At 36.9% G+C, this 21,687-nt stretch overlaps 3 protein-coding genes across 6 annotated transcripts; 1 reads left to right on the top strand and 2 right to left on the bottom strand.

Moving 5' to 3' along the window:
* Positions 1–1,973: 1,973 nt before the first annotated feature.
* LOC113749388 (J domain-containing protein required for chloroplast accumulation response 1) lies at positions 1,974–7,322 on the bottom strand. Its single transcript, XM_027293106.1, has 9 exons — positions 6,470–7,322; positions 4,904–5,736; positions 4,446–4,813; positions 4,222–4,333; positions 4,015–4,073; positions 3,685–3,750; positions 3,533–3,610; positions 2,599–2,775; positions 1,974–2,183 (listed from the first exon to the last, which is right to left on the bottom strand). The coding sequence occupies exons 1-9, from the start codon at positions 6,916–6,918 to the stop codon at positions 2,145–2,147; spliced, it is 2,181 nt and encodes a 726-aa protein (XP_027148907.1). The 5' UTR covers positions 6,919–7,322; the 3' UTR covers positions 1,974–2,144.
* A 1,177-nt stretch (positions 7,323–8,499) lies between these two features.
* On the bottom strand, positions 8,500–16,360 carry LOC113750010 (SPX and EXS domain-containing protein 1). Of its 2 annotated transcripts, none has more exons than XM_027293911.1 (14): positions 16,068–16,360; positions 15,039–15,179; positions 14,822–14,955; positions 14,253–14,291; positions 14,030–14,122; positions 13,796–13,912; positions 13,342–13,437; positions 12,827–12,940; positions 12,257–12,310; positions 11,725–11,772; positions 10,713–10,863; positions 9,852–10,017; positions 9,397–9,466; positions 8,500–8,984 (listed from the first exon to the last, which is right to left on the bottom strand). In XM_027293911.1, the coding sequence occupies exons 2-14, from the start codon at positions 15,118–15,120 to the stop codon at positions 8,727–8,729; spliced, it is 1,422 nt and encodes a 473-aa protein (XP_027149712.1). In that variant the 5' UTR covers positions 15,121–15,179; positions 16,068–16,360; the 3' UTR covers positions 8,500–8,726. The 2 variants fall into 2 exon arrangements, with proteins under 2 accessions (XP_027149712.1, XP_027149714.1); XM_027293913.1 differs by having other exon boundaries at positions 16,131–16,360.
* A 2,487-nt stretch (positions 16,361–18,847) lies between these two features.
* Positions 18,848–21,257, top strand: LOC113749545 (APO protein 4, mitochondrial). 3 transcript variants are annotated; one of them, XM_027293321.1, is made up of 3 exons: positions 18,848–19,276; positions 19,835–20,725; positions 20,936–21,257. In XM_027293321.1, exons 1-2 carry the CDS (start codon positions 19,011–19,013, stop codon positions 20,556–20,558), a joined length of 990 nt encoding a protein of 329 aa, XP_027149122.1. In that variant the 5' UTR covers positions 18,848–19,010; the 3' UTR covers positions 20,559–20,725; positions 20,936–21,257. The 3 variants fall into 3 exon arrangements, with proteins under 3 accessions (XP_027149122.1, XP_027149121.1, XP_027149120.1); XM_027293320.1 differs by having other exon boundaries at positions 20,827–21,257; XM_027293319.1 differs by having other exon boundaries at positions 20,815–21,257.
* Positions 21,258–21,687: the final 430 nt, after the last annotated feature.

The raw sequence follows: 21,687 nt of genomic DNA, 5'->3' as shown, positions 1-21,687 counted from the left end.
CGCCCTTTCTATCTTCCTTGCTGAAATTCTGGAAATCATTTTCATTATTCCTAAAACCCAGACGAGAAAAAGGAAAATCTTTCTGTCAAATTAAGAAAATTCAACACCAGCATGATTAGTCCTTGATTTCACAAAACCCAGGTGTTTAATTGTTACTACAATAACAAAGCAAACTTCACCGAGGCATTTCATCGAACACCTTTTCCGCATTTAATCATTACTAGCAATTTTGATCATCCGTTACAGGTATGTCACTTCCCTTAATGAAGGTGCCATACGGCGATGTTTATGAGGCTTCCAGGCCGGCGACGTTGACCGGTGTCTTGCTGATTGTGTATTGCGATCATCTTCAGATACTGTAGCAAGAGAACAAATAGGACAACCCTTTTTTAAGAAACCATCCTCATGTTTAGAATCAGCATTTTTTGGGGCTAGATCTAAAGTCCCATTAGTAACGTGGTCAGATGCTATCATTCCCGTTGCCATCAGTGATTGCTTTGTTATTTTTAGTCAGAGACCTCTGAAGTGCATTAGATTGACCATTCCTATGGTGATGTTCAATTTCTTTTGTGATGATATTGGAGGAATATGGAGCCCCTTTATGAAAGACAATTTTCCCATTATTTACAGCTAAAGTTGAACAATCCTTGGCCAACTTCTTAGCACAGTGTTTAGCTACGGAGGCTGATGAACTGATGGTATGATGATTCCTTGAAGTTCCAATTATAAGCTCAGTTGCTGAGTAAGATTTTGCTTCACGAACTAAAATTTTGCAAATTGATGATCCTCTGCAAATCTTTAGCTTGAGATCCACCTGTCTGAGATTGCAGAAGCCTTCATAAATTGCAAGAACAGAGTCAAAAGCTTTCACAAGAGACAGCAGAGATGATTTCCCATCACGGTCCACAATTTCATTACTATCAAGAACATGAACGGCAATCACACGATCCCCAGGCTGAGCAACTTTAACCAAAGCCCAGGTGAGCAGTTTTTTACTCTGAGCATCAAGCTTCACTCCCACCACTACCGCCCGGCCATCATCACTTCGGTAACCAGATGCATTCGAGTATAACATAAGTGAATCTTTCAGGTTTGCACTTTGCATATGTACATGTAATCATTTGCTTCATGCTAGTACAAGGCCCTTTTTAGTTGACATTTTTTTCAATATAACATTTTTTGTATTGTTGAAAATGGTTAGTGCCTTGCTTCCGAAAAAATCGTATCATTTTACTTCCAAAAAAGCCCCTGCCTCGCCGTTGATTTGTGTACAGAAACATGTGTTTTGGACGGCGACACCGTATAGATCTTCAATTGGCATAAGAATTTTAGTTAAGGAACTCAATTCATGCGATAAAATATTAAGGGACTAAATCGGCTTAATGAAATAGTTTGAGGACTAAATTGGTGTTTTTCCCTAAAGGAAAAAATACGTATGTCTTTCGTCTTTGTAATCACGATTGGAATGCTTGTAAAATAACTCTCCAAACAAGACTGAAATTTGACTTTCTCCTCCCTTTAACCAACAAGCCTATGGGAAGTTGTGTTGCAGAAATCCAAACAAGCCTAGGGCCTTGTTTGGCAAACAAGTTTTTGATCAAATTTATCTACTATAAGTTTTTTAATAACTTTAACTACAGTAATTTCAAAAAACTTCTCAAGGTTTTTAAACTATACACTTTAAAATATCCAAAAAAATTACACACTTCAAAATTTTTTTCTACAACTTTTATGATAAATTACAGGAAAGTTTTCGACAAACACCCAAAAAACTCACTTGTCAAAATTCCCTAATCCCCCTGAAAGAAATAAGGAACATATCTTCTGATCTGCTGAATTTACTTCGGGATTCACTTTTGTGGCGCCTAGGAAACTAGGATAAAAGTCTCAAACAGCTTTGCAAAATGTGAAAGCACTTTCTATACTCTTTTGTGGCACAGCTTTTATTGTACTGCCCACAGGCTGCGGGTGTCTGATAGAAGTCTCTTCCCATTTACTTTGCTTACTCAAAAACTCCTGATAACAATGGTACATCTTGTAGGGAAACAACGATATAACTGTGCACAAGAAAAATGATGCACAACTAAATTTGCATTTTGCTGGTGAGGGAATTTGGATTCTCCTCGATGTCATATTGCAAGCACTCATATCGCACCAAGTGAATTGAAGTGATTCCACGCCTCCTGCAGGAAAAGAGAGCTAGATTTAGCATTCAAGAATTAAGGTTTCCTTAGAGCTTCAGAATGAACATCAAAGTTGCTCAGTAAACAACTGGATTTACATGTTACATCTAGTACACGGCTATTTTATACCAACTAGCAAGACTATTAAGGACGAGAAATTCACAACCCACATTACTGATGATAAGCAATCAAATCTTCTACTGTATTTGCAAACAATGAGTTCAGCATAATAAGCTGAATATATATCCCAAATTAAGCAACGCGTTGAGAAAAACCTGGGGGATGTGTATAAGGTAGTCACTTCAAAATATTCAAGTCCTCTTGTAGTCCTTTGACAGATTACAAATTGGTTCATCTATACCTTCAAACAAGACTTAATTGAAGAGATTAACCATTTGACTAGCTATTGGATTACCTGCAGAATATCAAAAACTTGTTCAGCAATGAACCTTTGGTGAGATGCAGCACCCTTTTGCTGCAGCTTATCTGGATGTAGGCAGAGTAAAGCTCTCTGATACGCTCTCTTAACTGCACTTCCATCAATTAAATCAACCAGAGGCACAGGCTTCCACCCACTCTCTGGCCAAAGAACCTAATAAAGGTTTGCAGATGCAAAAACTCAAAGATAGTTTAGGAAAAGAAAGCCTGAAAACTTTACAATTTCATATGGAAAAGATAAGTGAATTACATCACATCAAAACCTTGAATCTTATCAATCCACATAATTGCGTTCATTATCTAATCACAGAAATAAACCATTCCATTTCATTTTGTACATTTGTCAAGAGATCACAATAAGTCAAAAGAAAGCACCTTGTAATACTGCAACCAGATTCAAAAGAAGAGGAAGAGCAAGTATACAGTTCTAAATCCAAAAGATAAAAGAAAGCATCAAGTGACTTTGGATGTACACAAAAGTTTTGTTTAACCCAAGCAATTAGATGTCTAAAGTCAGAAGGTTAACATGCTTCCACTATAGAACCTAAGCAGGAAATAATACATAGATATGCCAACAAGTGTTGGATACCAGAATGCAGAAATTATGTACCAGAATTTTTGAGCTTTGGCAAATGCATAATAAACTATGTATCACAGTTTCGGCAAATTTGTTAAAGATGTTGAAACCTAAAACGCATTCCGAAAAAAAAAAAGTCCCATAAACTGTGAATGTGACAAATGGAGCTTTCCAATAATTAATTTCCAATTACTAACTCTGCAGGCTCCAATACAAAGATGAGAGTACAACAACAGTTCAATAGGAACTGTGTCGAGGATACAAAACAATTCGAAAGTCATTTATCTTAGACAAACATTAAAACTTCAGAGAGAGAGAGAGAGAGAGATCTTACAAGTTGTAATGTTGACAGCAGTGAGCGAATATTTCCTTTCCTTCCACTTGACCATTGTTGAATTTTAGCATTTGAAGCCTGCATCCAGACGTAGGGATATCAAAACAGCAGGTTAAGAATTTTGAAAGTCATTATGAATAAAACAAACTCACTTGGATTTCTGCAGAAAGTCCACTAGTTTGTAAATCTTTCTCCTCATCATGAGTTAGGTCTTCAACCTGACAACGAGTGTAATATGACTAGCTATTAGAAAGTCCATGCATCATTCAACACTTTAACAACATAATTGCTCTTAATACCGTAATGTGGATAAATTTACTCTCTAACCTAACAGCCTGCAGGGCATGAAGTTTATTCCATTAATTTCTACTATGATTGAACAACAGCAATCCAGTGTCGTACTCAAACATCCTAAGACAGATATATACAAAGATATCCAGCATCATTATCTTTTGACACATAACGAAGAATCAAGTACATACCAGGAAGAAGGAGTCATCTTTGTTTTCAACATTGTTGTCATAATCCTTGGGAAGTGAATCTGGGAAAAGAAGGAAAAATATCAGAAAAATTCGAGGACTATATTTGGGTACACTATGAAAATAAACAACACCAACAGAGTTGCAAAAAGAAATATATTTGAAGAGAATGAAAAGCTACCGCCATAAGACTATGCTGAGATAGCTAACCAGAAAAATTTGAAGAATTGCTCTCATTAGTAGATGGATCACTAGGTTTGTGAACCGAGCTCTTGAAGTGTGATTCTTGATTCACTTTATTCTTGTTGAAGTTAGCATCCACCTGCAAGATGAAAAGATGTGATTCAAGAAATTCCACTGTCTTCAGGAAAAAATGACTTCCTATGAGGTTATACAAATAGAAGCTTTAACAAATAATGGATGCTATAAAGTACCCTGCTGGAAGCGTCTGCCATGTTATCCAGCTTATGCACGTTCTCATCTGTTTTGACTGCAGTGCTCATCCCATTTTCAGACCTGTTGATTTCCAGTCCCTGCCACCTAGAGCCCTTGCTGTCAAACTTGGCATTAGATTGTGCTGTAGTTTCCTGGTTGAAGATCTTTACAAACTCCTTCACTTTTCCTTTAACTCTAGTTCCACCAATGGCATCTCCTGAATTTGTGGCTGAACATTTCTTAGCATTAGTCATCTCTGATCTGTTGCCACTGGTGCTTCTTGCATCAGTTTTCTTTGGACTAGTTCTGACATTGACATTATTACTGGCTACATTTGTGGTCTTGATGTAGAAGCTGTTTTCATTTCCTTTAGTGGCAATGCATACACGAAGTTAAATATAATCAATATAAAGTAGCATAGAGATGAAGTAGAAGCTTGATGTGCAGTACAGATTACCTTGTTCCCCGTTCTCATCCTTGAGCAGTTCATGCAGGGATTTTGTGTGAGCCTTTGGAGTTTGCCCTTTATTGGTAGAAAATTCTTTTTCAATTTTTGCATACACGTTAGTTTCATTCTTTGAAAGAGATTCTTCTTCTGTTTTCTTCCTTGTGATATTGTCATCAAGTTGAGCAACAGTTCCTTCACTTTCGAAGAGTTTTGGTTCTGGAACTTTCAGATGTGTTTCTTCAACTTGACTGCAGGAATCTATCTTCTTGTCATTGCTACTGTCATCATGCTTTTCATTATCTATTTTCAAGGTCAAAGATTTCGTATCTATAGATATAATGTGCTCTTCCACGGTTGGTAAATGCCTACCAATAATATCACTTTCAATCCTTCCATTAGAACTGGAACATCTCTCAGTCTTAAAATTTTCTTTATATCTCGATTTACTCCTTCCCCCAAGCGGTATCAATAGAGGTACTCCGCTGCCTGCCCATTTGTATATGGAGAAGTGAAACTGGCCACTATTAAGAGGAACTTCCTTGCCTTGTGTTTTATATTTTAACTTGGCTCCCATGTCTTTTTCAATGGATTTGGTTTCATGACAATTCTCACCAGTATGAGAAGCTTCTTGTGATAGGGGGCTTTGACGGTAAACTGGGCGATCTTTTCTTGCCTCGTCCTGTACCTCTGTTGCTTGGTTTGCAAATCTAGAAAGAGAAGTGTGTTCATCTTTGTTTTTATAGCTTGTGCCGTTTGACAGTCCATCTTTGTTCTTATAGGAACTACGATTTGTGGTACCAAAGAGAGGAAAATCCGTTGCTTTTGTCAATTTGTCTGGAAGGCTGGGACATTTCATTAGCACTTCAAATTAGATGCAATACACGTAGGAAAGAAAAAAAGGAAAGTAAATCTCATAAGTCATAACCAGCACAATCTGCGTAGAATTTCTAGCACAACATATAAGTTACTGTAATGTAGAGATGATAATTATGCCACAGGAGGAGCACAGAGAAATGGTTCATTTATGCTTGAATTGACTTCTCAGGTCGATTCAGTAACGTAACTACTTGTAGGAATAACAAAGCAACGAAATGGAAAACAAACTAACATGACAAAGGAATTATTGGATAAAAACCTATTACAAGTTGAAGATCAAGGTTCAAATACCACAAATTTAACCACCCGCTACTTGCAATATGGCACCTTTCTGATTAAAACAGGTAAAGCAGTACCAGAAGAAAGGAATAAATATGACAAATGTCCAGAAAAAATAAGAGATTAATATCCTTTCCATGTCACAAGAAAAAGAATCCACCTTGGCAAGGCAGCAATATTTAGCTAAAATCTCCCTCGTATCCTTTCCATTTCAGAAAGGCCATGAAATGTAAAATAACAGCATCCTAAAGTTTTGCAAGCTCTATAATCCTTCTGGAGAACACAAATTCACCTTCTATGTCATTATGAAAGTGCAGGAATCTCTCAGTTAAAATGTCCTCTCCCTATCCAATTAAGAAACCTTAGAGAATCGTTTAAGAAAGAAAATCGAAACGACGAAAATGATAATAAAATCTTTACCTGAATTGAGCAGGGTATGACGTGCTAAGAGGCTCAGCTTTGGGTGGCAATGGCCTAGAGGGGCTTGAAATCCGGGAACCGGGGGAAGAAGCAAAGAAGTCCCTGCTAGTCCTCCGAGACTTAGCCTCATCACCTTTGAAAATATCATCATAAAAATCATCACTTGGATATGACTTTCTGTTGACACCTTCTTCACCAAAAACTGGTTTTTCGTCTAAAACAGGCCATGGACTTCTTGACAAAACTGCATCTTCATCAGACTCCTCTCTTGCTTCACAGAAACTATATCTATTTCTGGTTTCTCGAATGGAAAATCGCCTTGGAGGGCCCCCAAAAACATCACTGAAATCCATGTCCGAGTCTCCATCCGATGTTTTCGTTGAGGTCTCAAAGGATCCTTGTCGACTATATCCCAGTAAAACATTTTCCCTTTGACTAAACCTCTCCATATGCTGAACTATCGCCAATGGGATCAAAGATTTAAGGAAAACAGAATTTGGCGGGAAAATATGTTAGCTCCTGTGGATTCAAGATTCTGGCATACTTCAGTTTACACCTTACTTTGTTCAAGAAATGGTGCAGTTTGTGGAATCATGAGAATAAATTTGACAATTTTGATGTAGCACGAAAATCAGTTTCTATGGAGTTGTATGGTTGCTTGAAATTGCATGCAAGTTTTCCAATTTTGACAAACCAGTTGGGAAAAATAATAAATATGTGGTTTTAGTGCAAGTGATGATCCCATCAATCAAACATGCGAGATTGGGTAATTGGAACATGAATTGTCAAGAAGGGAAAAAGAAAGGTTAGGAGGAGAAGACAAAAGAAAGTGGGGCTTGACTCTTTGAGACAAAGATGAGCAAGCAACTGAAGCCACAAAATGGAGGGGTTTATATAATATATGATGTATGTTGGGAGAGGACTCACAGGATAAGGAAGGAAATATTCAAACGACAAAAGAGGGTCCTCTGGCAATCTTCTTTCCTAGTAAGCTTGAGCATTTGGATTTATTCTAAAATTCTTCTGGTGGCTGTTCCTCTGCTGTTTTTCTTTTGACCTGACTGGACTGGACTGATACCACACTCCACTGAACAGTCGCGGAATCTGAGAACTGGACCACCAACTGAAACGTGTGATGATGTGAAGCAAGTTTTACCGGTACGGTAGGCAATGTCTTACAAACACTTGATAAACTGCAACCAACCATCAGTGATTATACGATCTAACTAATTTTGCATCAACAACAGTCATAAAGTTGTTGGCGTGAATGAAAGCCATTCACGTTTACAGGTACAAATTGAGGCTGCGTCTGATTTGTCTTTGACGTGCGGTAATCTCGTAACATGATCATCTTACAATTGACATATGCTTGTCCAATTAGATCCTGAATCTACTTTATTTCCGAGAATTATAGCGGGGTTCTGTGCATTGGTTCACAAACAATTTTCCTATCTAATTTCAAAAAAAAAAAAAAATACAAAGATTGAATCCATTATTTCTTGTGCTTCTCAAGTGTAGATTCCGATTATTGAGAACATGGTCCAGACGAGCTGTGTAGGCAATTTCAAGCACCGAAAGATTAGAGCTGGCTTTTGGCTGCTATAAGAAACATTAAATCAGGCCTAAAGTGCCAAGCATAACTGAAATGATGCTGACATGTCAACAGCATTGAGACGATGATCATTTATCTTAACAGAAAAAAGCATTAAGTACCACGAAAGAAACAGCTAATTGTAGTTAGCATCTAAAACATCAGTAGATCCAATTCTATCTTAATAATTATGTTTCACTTAGACTTCAGTCTCAAGCGTTCTTTCCAACAACGACCGCTTCTTTCAGAATTCAAGTTCTATATCTCTCACCACATAATTATCACTTAATTGTGGATGTCACTTCAAGTGACTTCCTCCGACAGAGTCCCGTTGGCTCCCCCTCTTCCTAATCTAAGTTAGAATAGATTATATAAATGTTATCGTTGCAGAGAAAAAAAAAATTTAACAACAAAAACAGTTGCAAGTCTCTGTCAGGAATTAAAAAATGGCTAAGACTGCCTCTTTGCTGTAATCATCGAAAGAACAGTGATATATTTTGTACAGCTGCAGGAACTGTCATCATCAAAAACTTGCTATATTATGAACAAAAATCCATTTCTCGAGTTTATGGCCGTGAAAGAATGCAACAGACGAACTCTTCCATGCAAAATATGATGGTGTTGATTATCTTCATACTGCTGCAAAAGATCGATCTATTCAGAAACTCATACATTGTGACCGTTAGAGTTGAGCAATCTCTCTTCCTCATTTGGCAGTTCAGACATAGACAGCTCAATATTTGACTTAGAATTCATTTTGTTCCACTCATTCTCTACACGAAAGAAGACCCATTGGAAACGGCGAACAATCTCCAGGGCAGTGATTGTAAACACGGTGATGTAATTATGGCGGAGATGAGCAGACAGCTTGTATGTCCATGTGCATCTCAGGATGAGATTGCTTCCAATTACCCAGAAGTATACCTGAGGTATAACAAGAAGGAATAGATAGATTCCTGTTAATATGCATAAGCGCCAATAAAGACTATTTCAAGCAGTTTGTCACTACTATCAAAAAGTAGGGAAGACAACAGGGTAGTGAACCATCATCACACTGCAGAAAAATCTGGCTTTCACATCTGGAAATGAAACTTTAAATGAAGCCACAGCATTAAAAGGTCAAATTCTCATGGAACTGAAGGCCACATCAGCTGATGCAGTGGGCCTGTGGCATTAACAGGCACATAATAGTTCCTCGTGAAACTGGCAGGCAAGAGTTGCTTTGCCAACTTCTTTACACACACATTAACTATATCTTGGTCCGTATTGATTTTCGCCATTGAACTTGTCAACAAAAAGAAGAAGAGTTGAACCTAATTAGAACTAAACTTCTTACCCATTTCCGTCCGTATAACAAGTGGGACATGAGATGGGGTTTGCTGAACATGAAAATCCGAGTGAAAGAACTGCAGAGAACAAAAAGGTAGATTACTGTTAAAAGATACAATTGATTTAGATGGCCTAAACCAGAGATGCAATGCACTTGTGTCACGAACTGAACGGTAACTATCTAGCGGTAATTAATGTTCTTTCATTCGCATCAAGAATTTGGTACATCAAATCTTAGGTGAAAAACTTCATAAATCTTGCTTCCAAACTAAGCAATTTCACTCAAAGTTGACACATGCCCATGCACCATGTGCGTAGTGAATAATAAGTTCACAACAGGATGTATATACACTACATAGACAGACACACACACACACACACATACGCATGCACGCATGCACACAGACACAAACTAGATTAGAATTTTAAATGTCAGTACTGGAAGCAGAAAGCGCTGCATACCTCAAGTCCCAATCTCGGGTCACGTCCCAGTAAAAAGAATACAAAGAGTTTAAAACACCAGAAAGAAGCCATAGAGGTCGGTATACATTCATCCACTTATCAGGAAAGACGTGATACTTGAGGGCTGAAACAAAGATTACTGGTACTGCCGTCGAATACTTTAAAGCTGAAAACCATTAGGAAGGGTAATGATTTAATACATGATAATGAAGCAAGGAAGGATTACATTTTCTTAACAAAACATCTTCATCCTCGCACGGACTTGTTCCAAAAATACAAATTGACAGAAAATAGGCGCCAAGTTAAGCATTTGAATATTGTAATAACTTCCTGAAATAACAAATGCACTATTTACTAAGGAAGTAAAGGTGATAAAAGGGAGTGAATAAGGAAGCAGATACACAAAATTTACTGCATTGTTCCGCATGAAAATTTTCATGTTTCTTACAATTCTCAACCAAGAGCACAAGTACTTTTTCCATAATAAGCAAAGAGTAAAAAGCAATTAGATGTCTTGCATAAATCAGTCAAATAACCCCAAGAAAAGCAAAATACCCTGAGAACTGACATAGGATACTACTATCCTAACAAATCAGACTTTGCAAATTCATGGCCTTGCAGCATAAGAAAGTAGTAAAAATCATCAACTCGCCGAGCCAAGCAAGGGAACCCAAAAGACATTACAAGAACTTCATGACTGTTTCGAACTTGACAAGAACATCATGGGTTTCAAACACTTCTAATCATGCAAAAGCAATCTGTGCGATTGCAGAAAATACCATGCAAAATGGTATCTTTTCACCACTTCCTCCAACAAACAGTTTAACACAACAAGAGAAAAAGCAATGTGTCAGGAATTACCATTGAACAAGGAAGTTTTTTCCTTAGTATCTTTATATTGCCGAAGACATTGAAAGAGACGAAAAAGGTAAGGCAAAACGAGAACTATGGGAATTGCAACAGAATGACTGCCACAAACAGAATCAGCTTCAAACCATGCAATTGTGGCAACCTGCACATAGCATCAACTAATTCTTCAGATGAGAAACAGGTACTGCATAAACTGGTAAAGCGGTCCAACTTGTAAAACAGCAGAAAAAGAAAATTTTTTGTTTAAAACCCATTACAAGTTCAAGGCAGCAAGCATGACAAAAATCTTGAGCAGTACCAACTTAATTTCATTACCAACTTAATCAATGGAAATGACAAGGACTAAAGGACACATCTGACTATAGTTTCCCAATAAAAGTTCTGAAAATTAATCTCTCAGAACTGCAACATGGAGTACAATTCCCCTCAACTGATACTTAATGAATATCCCATACAACTTCGTTGGGACCCCTTCAGGTAAATGGCTAGACTCTGGGTGAGTAAATCTACATTAACCTTGGTCTGCTACTTCCAAACCAAAAATAATCTCTACGAAGGCCTTGAGTGAAGAGTTAGTCAACTCAGCTTTCTGCTTCTTATCCAAAAGTCTGCATTACCCCACGCATTGCCACAAGATTCTTGACAAGTCCCATAAAACTTCTACAACCTGATTTGTTGCTTGTGTGGCCAAGTGACACCACCCAAAATCTGATAACTCTTCTAAGTGCATAGCAAACCAAACATAATGCTTATCCCAGGTAATCTAAAAAACTGACACAAAAAGAACTAACTCTGACATAAACAAGATGGAGGGATCATAACATGATTACACAGAAGGATTGAAAAAGCATGATAGCAAAACAATCAAGTGAAAACATACAGAAACAATTAGACACAGGAGGCATCAATTAAAACAAGTCATAGAAATGTGCATCTTACTAACTCTCAGAAAAAGAATAACAGTGATAATAAAAACAACAAGAGAATTGAGAGAGTAATAGACCTGTCGATGAACCATCCGACAAACTGAACGCTCCAAATCTGAAAACACCTGCATAAAGTTTTATAGAATAGCTGCAGAAGTTATAAAACATAGCTTTATTTGGACAAATCTAAACTCATATCAAGATAACAAAAGCCAAATAATGCCATTTCAATTAAACATCAGATCTCTGTGAATTCCCAATTCGCTCAGTTTAGGATAAGATTTTCCCATTTAGCTACGTTCAAAAGATCCACTTGACATAATAAAATGGATCTAAACAGCATTAGGACAACCCTCTTGCCCTAACTTCATTTGGGCATGGTCATGCATGCAGAATTGCATAAATTCTCAAAAGATCCCAATACATTCTCTGGAAACAAATTAGCATGCTAGCCAAAAAAATTGAAACGCAAATGTGGAATCAACCTCCAGAAACTCCACAAACCAAGGTAAAACACTACTATTGCTCTCTCCGTAGTATGGATACGGATAATCAACTCAGTATCAGGGCAGGAAACATTTAAGAGCAACTAAAGTGCATACTGCATACCTTTGACATGGAGGTTAATATATCAGCCAAAAAGAAGTCAGCAAATGATATTGCCTGTGCACACAGATTAAATAAAAACAAGAGAAAATGTGATACGCTGTAAAAAGCATTAGAGAAAAAGTTAAATGTTGCAACAAAGAAAAAGTAATTATTTGCCCTAAATCCAAATGATCCAAGGAGTATTCAAAACACAAGAAGTACTGTAAAGAAATGTCCTTTTGGTACTATAATAAAGACATGAAATTGAATGCCAAAAAAACAGCCATTACTAGCTTTAGTTGACATGTCCCCTGCTTCTTGTCCCCTTTTATTCCTCTTGTAGTTCTTTATTTTACTTCTCCTAGTCAAATTATGAAGTAACACTTGCAAATTGATTCTGGAAAGCCCACATACATGTACACAAAATTAGAGATGAAGAAACTCTCATGCTTCTGTATCCACCTCCAGAAGTTCAAGGTAAGTTCGCTACAAATTCAGTTGAGTTCATAGTATATGAGCTGAGAATCAACAATTCTTTCATTTGGTATACCTACAAGATATCTGCCATATTCTAAAAGATCATAAACTTGCCTGCAATGGGAAAACTATTCGCCAAAGAGTTCTCAACAGAAAGTAGCGTGATGACAAAAAGAATAGATCAAAGGGAGACAAAAGGGCCATTGCAACAGCAGCATATAATAGCACCTGCAGTGACAAATGTCAAGCTTATTTTTACAACATAGAAGATAGCAAAAAGGATGTGACCAGCAACCATGGTTGAAGATTCATTAGTACAGTAGCAGTATCAATACTAAATTTGTATATATAAACTTTGGAAAATATAATTTACAAAGCACTATGAATTTATCAGAAGCAATAATTATTCCGTCCTATAGCAAATTGGGATCATCTGGCTCGCAATATAAGCCTCAAATGATTCACTTAATGCGACTCCAGAAATTTTTGATTCATGCAACATCTCAAATCAAAGGTTAATTTGAAGATAAGCAAAAGTATGGATGAGGGGTTCCCCACATCTAAAAGATAAAGTAATTACAATATTACAAGCAAAGAGTGATTACTGAGAGAAGAATCATCTATTACACTGGTTGAAACGCAGCTAATGCAACCTCTCCATGAGAGTACAGATATAAATATGAAGTCATGCTAGTTGGGACAATGATTGTCATCCAGGTGGCACACTGCAATATCAAACAAAATATAATTAAATCTCAAATTGACATAATACTTTCTTGAGAATTTACTGCATAAAAACTATGGATTTATGTATAAATTTTGGTTTTCAAGAAGATAAATTCATTTCGTTTGTGGAAAAAAAAAAAAGAAGATAAATTCATTCTTTTCTTAATGAAATATGATTTTGCTTAAAAAAGCAGGCAAAGGTTTTAAGTCGAAATTTGATCAACTTAAATAATGACAGTTTCGTTCAACTAACAGCAGAGGGAATGCCAGCAGTGAGGAAATAATCTAAACCAAGAAAAAAGAAATCTGCAGTACATGTAGCAATATCACAATAGGATACTGTATATATATTTCTACCTTCCATATTTCTTTATGTGTGAGATGATTCTGGTCGAGGTCAAAAATTTTAGCGTAATTGACATTAGAATGCTGAAAAACCCATAAGTTGACTCCCCAAAGCCAAACTGTCATTGTCTGCCATGATGAGATCAATGAAACTAACATGGTTTAATAAAAGAAATAACAAAACCATGGAAACTGTAATAGGTAAATCTAAATTCCAAGACCATAGACCAGAAAACATTCACTTACCACAAGAAGAAGAGGATTATAGTACAAAAAAGCCTCATACAAGAATAAGTCCCGGAGGTCTGCACTCATTCTCATGACCGAATCCCATCCAATCTACAATAATAAAAAAATTCATCAAATTCTACCATACAAACAAGTACAAGGGTCCCTAAAAACAGCAATTCCATGCCAGGTAATGACAAAAGATAGACTGTTCAGATAGGAAGAAAGATGTCAAACTGACCTTGCAGCAAATGAAACCCCAGATGAAAAATAATATTACCTGATCATCAAACTAAGTTAGACTCTTACCAGAATATAGTAAAAGCAATTGAAACTGGATATTTGTAGGAACAACAATTATGAAGCCGACACCAAGAATTGATAACTAAAAACAAGGATTGCAAAATGCAGAGATAAGCTATGGAACACAAAGTTATACTCCTAATCCATACTGTTAGAATCTCAATACAAATAATATAGCCAATAAAAACAGTTTAAAGACTAAAAACTTGTACCTTTTTTATTCCAACAAACATAAAAACTCATACCTATTGTGTTGACAGATAACAATTCCTATCTAGAAACCCTTAAAGACCTTTATACCTTATCCATGCTCATGACAACCATCATTGCTAAACAATATTTCACATACCATTTATGCCAGAAAAAATTTGGTACTCTAAAAAGTAACCAAAATCAAATAACCAGTGAAAGAGCAACTCAGAAAATTTTTCTCAGCTGATCTGAGAAGACTTCAAGAAATCCTACCATAAGCTGTTACTATCAACACATAGCACTAATAAGTGGCACCTTGAATCTCCAAAGCAGAATAGGAGATGGCAAGATTGCAGCGGTGCTCAATGGTGTGCTAACACCCTTCATCTCATTCGTCTCTATTGGCAGCAAGAAATCTCCTTCAGCACTATTTCCTAACTCACTTGTACCTATTAGTAACACTAGGCAATAAGAAACGTGGACAGCATATTCAACTGAGGAATGTTAACTCAAAACTCAATGCTTCTCTCACCAAGATCATAAACAACTGGTCTGCTACCAGACTTCCGTAAATGCGGACTATTGGTAGGAACAGAAACAGGACCTCCAAACATAGATGGAGGTAGCAAATAAGACACGTATAACTACTTCAAATTCCCAACATGTACATCACCTGCAATTCAAGGACAATGACACATAAATATATAAACTAAGCAAGATAAGCATTGGAGAGGACAAAACCGAGAAGGCAGCACAGAGAGAGAAAGAGAGGCAGGAAGCAAACAGTGGAGCACAGAATGAGACATTGAAGATACATGTTGATTGAGTATACGAAATCTAAAGTATCAGGAAAACCACTGAACAAAACTATGATTTGCATTTGCAGTGAAGCCAAGACAACAAATATATAGTTAAGATAGATATTTAAAATTTAGTGATACAATTTGCTTGTGCTTAAATATGTTTCACTTTTCCTGCCAAACCAAACTTTGCTTGAGTAATCATTGTCTCCTAAGCATTGCTCGGAGTTGTTCCATAAACGGTTCAATACCCTAAATTATTACTAACATCCAACTCAAATCTAGCTGCACCACTATTATCATGTGGACCTCAATACCACCCACTTACCAATATTCGCTATTTTGGCACGTAAACTGCTGTTACAACTTGCGTCCTGACCAAAATATATATATCTCTCACATTATCAAAATTCACGAAAAGTAACAATCTTAAATATATTAAATGGTACCAAGTTGTCAATCCAGTCATCCCACAATTAACAAACAAGTAATACTTCCGCATTAGCATTCTTGTTCGGGTACCAAAGGGGAAAAAGTGGAATTTACTCCACATCATATTGTCAATCGAAAATAAGAAAAAGAAATATACATAAGATACAGCGACTATTATAGATCCAAAAGAAAACAAATTATGGCACACACAATTTCGAGAGAGAATTGATTTAAAATAAAATTATTTAAAAAAAAAACCCCCTCAGTGGACTGTACAATGCAGAAATGTAAGTAGGAAAATCAGAAGAGCTAGCATTAGTAAAAGTTACCGTGATCAAACGGACAGTTTTTCTACTGAATCGGACGAAAAATGTCAGAGTGAAGTGAGTAACCTCGGGGAAGTTTTCTCCTATGCTTGAGCTAAGTTGGGAGGCCGGGGACAGAGAGAAGGCAAGATCCGATTTCTGATGAGAACTGAAAGAGACGCTTGGCAATCAAGGAATTTTAGATAGAATCAGAATGGTACCTCTTAAATTGGGTTGGGGCATGTTCTAAGGAATTTCCGGCGAGTCCTATTTTGGGATTTGCGAGCATTGGACTTGGACCCAACCCGGCCAACCCCCCGAGATCTCGGAAGATTAACTAGTAATGAGGTTAATTACATTTGGATCCTATTAAATTTAGTCAAGCTACAATTAGACCCTTTTCTGTTTTTTTTTTTTTTTTTGGCGACATAGGGGGTGTCCGAGTCAATCCTTACGGGATCCGACTAATTCCCCTGTGCTCCGGGAGAGGAGGCCCCACTCCACACCGAAAACGTAAACAACGAGACTCGAACCATGGTTGCCAGGTAAGTGGCCATATCCTAAAGAGGGGGAGCACACCATCCGAGCTACCCTGTGGGGGTAGATCCATTTCTGTTCTCTCTTCTCTTTTTTTTTTTTTTCCTCTCTTCCTCACTAAAAGAGAAATGGAATTTAAGAAGCGGTGAGAGAAGAGAGAGGGGCTTGACCCTACCCCTGTTTTTTAGCATTTAGAGAGGGGAATTTAGAGATGTCCTAATATTTGTGTAAATGATCTACTAATTAATGAATGGTAACTTAATATCAACATCGTTTTCAGTGTTACTTGATCTTGCTATGAGCCTATGAATTAGATAATTTGGCAGGACCTAATCAAGTTTCAAAGCTAAGCTATCTCATTCTCTACATGTACGTTTTTTATTAATTTGAAATTTAGCACTTGAAATATATCAGAATTACGTGTGAACTTTCTAAATTGCTCTTGATTCTTTTTAAGATAATTAAACATTGTATTACATTAAGAGACTTGAAAATATAACAGTCTCATCTAATATAAAAGTATTTTCATTATTATTCATTTCAAACATCCTAATAGTATATCTTCCTTATTAGCTAGTGTTTGAGAACCAAGGGTACAATCTCAATTTGAATAGGCCCATTCAATGAGGAGAAAAGCATTGCCAATTTTTCTAAAATAACCTAAATTATTTGGAAAAATACTTTTTTGTGTCAACTGATGATGTTGTCGGAACAACAAGAAAGAACTAGAGCAAAATTTAACTTGATGGATAACTTCGCCCCAAAAGACTTGGCTAAACCAAATACTCACCTAGCTAGGAGCGATAAAGTTGCTCACCTATTTTTTGCTCTAAGCAAGAAGTGATAATTTCCCCAAAGGAAAAAAGCAAGAAATGGTAACAAATAAACCTGGCAATTATGCCCAAAACTTAACAACCCATCCAATCTAACTACTAATTTGAGAGGTTGGGTTGGGTAATTTGGGTGTTGGGTCAATTTTGAATTGAACAATAAAAATCCAGATATATTTTGGGCGGTTTGGATATTGGTGTTGGGCACCCATTACCTAACTTAAATTTAAAAAACAAATAAAGAAATTATGATTCAGATACATTGGAAAGGAATTGTGTTAATGCAAACAGTTTCACATCTTCCAATAGAGATAATACAACTATAAAAGTCTTTTTACCCTTCGCATCTTCCAATAGAGATAATATATACATCATGAAATACTTCTAAAACAATGGGTTAATTATAAGGTTGGTTGAATTGAGATATAAAAATAGAAGGCGCTCTTTCTACCATTTCCTTTCTTTTCTTTTTCTGGAAAACAAACAAAAATTGTGAAAGAGTAAGAAAGTATCCAGAAATTTTGCTGGAGAAGTTAATTTTCGCAAGAATTTTCAAATGATTTGGATAGTGATATTTGAACTAATTGGTTGAGAATTGTATCTCTTTCATCAAAATTTCAGTTTAATTAAGACATGATTGGATCTTTTATGGGACTAGAAATATGTTTGGTACAGCTAATGCTAAATCAAGTAACAATACTTGAAAAATCGTATATTGATATACCATTTTTTCATGTTATATCCAATTTGGACTAAAATTGTTACTTCGGTCTCTTAGTTTGGACCAAAGCTATATCCACTATCCAATTTGAAAATCCTTATTTGTATAAAAAATAATGAGTTCATCCAAAATAGTTTAAACAGTTAGTACATGTGTGTATTTGTAAAAGTATATTAGTGTGTATTTTATTGTATAAAAATAATGTATTTCTAAAGAACTTAAGAAGTGAGTGTGTGCTTGTATTTGTGAAAGTGTTTTAGCGCGTGAAATGTGTTTATGTGTGTGAAAAATTTTTTTATATGTAAAAATATATTTGAGAGAATTTATATATTAAAATCTATTAATTAATATATTAGGTCACATTTGGATCATGGGCTTGAGATGATCCAATATGATCCAATCCAAAATTAATTCAATCTAAAATTGAATGAATTGAATATAATTCATTTAAGTGAAAACTCAATATCAACCCGTCAATTGCCTGTATACTCAAAAATCTCCGGCCACTTTAACAAGCAGAAAAGATGGCCAAAGAAACTGTAAAAGCCCATTATGGCTTGGGCCTGGCCCACAACCAAAGATACTCTGCCCATCTATCTAATTTTTTTTTTTGGTAAAAAAAAAGGACTTGATCCCACTTATTCGGATTGTTGGGTTATTTTCTATTTTTGTGACAAGGCTTCGACACTGGACCTGACCCTTCTATCTAATTACCGACCCGGTTTCTAAGATTTGGTCCGCCAGACTGCCACTCTGCTCCTCCTCCATGATTCCAGCCTCCTCCTCCGCCTCGACGCTGCTACAATGCCTGCGCATCCAAAAGTACACCCACTAAGCATAAGAATACCATAAAGGGACCATCTTTACAATCTTTAGAAGATGGGTTTGAGATATTTGGAGCTTTGGCACCATCGTAAGCTAATCTTGGATAGCATGATTGGATGCTACAGATGTTACAGCTCGAAGGCGAAAGTGGTGGATTTGAAGAAGTTAAGGCCAATGATTCTGAAGCGAATTGAGAATCGGGCCAAAGATTATCCAGTCAAAGCTATGGTTCCTGTTGCCAACGAGGTCCTCAAGGCCCGAACAACCCTCTACCGAGGCGTTTCCATCCTTCTCCAGAGAGTTCCCGTTTGGGCGTGCAAGTAATTTTACCTCCACCCCATCCCTTTTCATTTTCCAATGAACCATCTTATCTCAGTATATTACAAGCTTGATAAGCCTTGTTGATTTCTTAATTCATGCTAGTATTGTCCAGTTTTTGAAAATCATTCTCGTTTTTTAGTTTGATGAAATCTAATAACGAGAAGAATGTTTTTAGTTATACAGACGCACTGGAGATGATTTATATCAGTTTATTGTTTTTTTTTCCCATGTTTTGGATACATTTTAATGGGAAAACAGGGAATACTTAATTCCAAGTTGAGAGTTCCACTTTGTAAAAGCCATTATACATTGGGTTATGAGCTGGACAAGACAATGCAAGCTTGACTTGATATGTATGAAACCTGAAATCGATCTACTACGTGTTGAGGTTGGCACAGTGAAAGCTCGTTTGAGCTAGACTTGGAAAATAATACAAAATCTCAGACACAGTTTTGAAGCTTGTTAGGAGTTTAAACCAAGCTTATTGTAGTGTTTGTGTTTGGCTTGTTCAGGCTCATTTGCACACCTGGTTATGTGTTCAAGTTGTTTCTTTGCAGGTACTGTCAAGAAGTATTTATTGGAGAAAGTGGTCATGAGATTCGAACTTGTGGTGGTTTTAGGCGTCGCCCTAAGGTTCATGTTCATGAGTGGACTAGTGGGAGCTTGAACAACATATTAGTCCCAGTAGAGGCATTTCATCTGAAATACATGTTTCAGAATGTGATTGAACATAATCAAAGATTTGATTTTGATCGTATCCCAGCAGTTTTGGAGTTGTGCTGGCAGGCGGGAGCTTATGTAAATGATAAAATGCTAGACTTGAATAGTTATAGTCAGGACGATATTCTTGGTGCTGTTGCTGGAGCTGAGTCACTATCAGATAAGGAGATGATGCTTGTAGCGAACGCAACACTGAAGGCTTGGGAGACAGTTAGGTCTGGAGTAGAGAAGCTGTTGTTGGTTTATCCTACGAAGGTCTGTGAACACTGTTCTGAAGTTCATGTCGGGCCATCAGGCCATAAGGCTCGCCTTTGTGGTGTGTTTAAATATGAGGGTTGGCGCGGGAAACACTTTTGGAGAAAGGCAAGGGTAGATGATTTGGTTCGACCAAACATAGTATGGTATCGACGCCTTCAAGATCCGGCAGTACTTAAGAATGAAGGCCGGGACTACTACGGTCATGCTCCTGCTGTCGTGGATTTATGTACAAAAGCTGGTGCTGTTGCACCATCAAAGTACCATTGTATGATGAAAATGGAGGGCTTAACAGCTCCGTCTTGATTCAAACTTCTGGCATCCTCTGCCTTTCTTATCGATGGAGTCAGTTTTTGCAACCCTAATTTGATTATTCCAGGATGTAGAGCTGGTAGTCTGCTCTCTGCTAGTTACTCATCAAGTTGCCAATTGCCATCAGCTCTCCAAGCCAGTCGGGATTAATCTGGATACAGGTAAGTCGCAATCCATCAGTAACTTTAGCCCCATGATTATTGTTGGTACACTCTTAACTAGTTTTTTTTTTTTTTTTAATCACTACAAGTTGACCTCACAGTGGTGTTCTTGTCATTTTGGGAAAAGAAGGACTCTAGCATTAGAATTGAAGCTGTGCCAATACTTTTTGCCAAACTTCATTGTTAGTGAATTTCGTGTGAACTCTACAGGCTGGGCCATGAGGATGGGCTCTGACAATCCTCCTCAGAATCTTTCAAGTTTTGACTACTAAATATTATTGGCAAAAGCTGTGATTTTACCGGATTGTACTCCTGCAGAAAAGAGTGAATCAACTGGTGAGGCAATTTCATGGAACTTTAGATTGTGGATTCTGAAATTATGGCCATATCGTAAATGCAAAGTGATAGCATGACTTCCAATATCCAGTACATGTATCTCACAGGATCTCGAGGATTTGGCTGAAACTTGTTAATGTTTCTTCTGGATAGATTGTTCTGAAAGACAATAGTGCTGCTTTGCATGTCCCATTAATTACAGTGTTTTTTTTATCCCAACTCCTATGGACAATGACGCCAAATTGGGGAAGTGCAAATGAGGAGTGGTGATTTCCTTTTTACGCGTTATATCTACTTCAAAATCTGTGTATATTAACGATGGCTCTCCACCATATGGAATTTTTTTTTTTTTTTTTTGGAGGGGGCACCAGTCGAAACTGTTTAAATGGACTCTGCAGTCTGCACTCTAAAGACCACTTTGCCTATCGGTTATAGATTTTGCAACTCATCCTAATTTGCTTCAAATGTGCCTTCATCTTCCGAACGCAGAAAGAGGGAAAAGTTGTCTGCTAATTGACACGATGAGATGTTATCCGTTTCAAGTAATCAAGATTTACGTAGCCACACTTGCTGCTATAATCTGACTTGACTCGTTCAATAAAAGAGAAAATAACTAAATCAAATAT

The sequence above is a fragment of the Coffea eugenioides genome, chromosome 10, assembly GCF_003713205.1.
Source record: "Coffea eugenioides isolate CCC68of chromosome 10, Ceug_1.0, whole genome shotgun sequence".
Classification (NCBI taxonomy): domain Eukaryota; kingdom Viridiplantae; phylum Streptophyta; class Magnoliopsida; order Gentianales; family Rubiaceae; genus Coffea; species Coffea eugenioides.
Note: the sequence above shows the minus strand (reverse complement) of the source record. Positions and strands in the feature narration are given on the sequence as shown.

Coding starts and splice junctions, on each gene's coding strand:
- LOC113749388 (XM_027293106.1), bottom strand. CDS start 6,918: ATGGAGAGGTTTAGTCAAAGGGAAAATGTTTTACTGGGATATAGTCGA. Junction 5,737..6,469: donor TCATACCCTGCTCAATTCAG/GTAAAGATTTTA, acceptor GAAATGTCCCAG/CCTTCCAGACAAATTGACAA. Junction 2,184..2,598: donor AAGTTTTTGATATTCTGCAG/GTAATCCAATAG, acceptor CTTTTCCTGCAG/GAGGCGTGGAATCACTTCAA.
- LOC113750010 (XM_027293911.1), bottom strand. CDS start 15,120: ATGTTTGGAGGTCCTGTTTCTGTTCCTACCAATAGTCCGCATTTACGG. Junction 14,956..15,038: donor ACCAGTTGTTTATGATCTTG/GTGAGAGAAGCA, acceptor TGTTACTAATAG/GTACAAGTGAGTTAGGAAAT. Junction 10,018..10,712: donor AAAAACTTCCTTGTTCAATG/GTAATTCCTGAC, acceptor AATGGTTTTCAG/CTTTAAAGTATTCGACGGCA.
- LOC113749545 (XM_027293321.1), top strand. CDS start 19,011: ATGGGTTTGAGATATTTGGAGCTTTGGCACCATCGTAAGCTAATCTTG. Junction 19,277..19,834: donor GTTCCCGTTTGGGCGTGCAA/GTAATTTTACCT, acceptor GTTTCTTTGCAG/GTACTGTCAAGAAGTATTTA.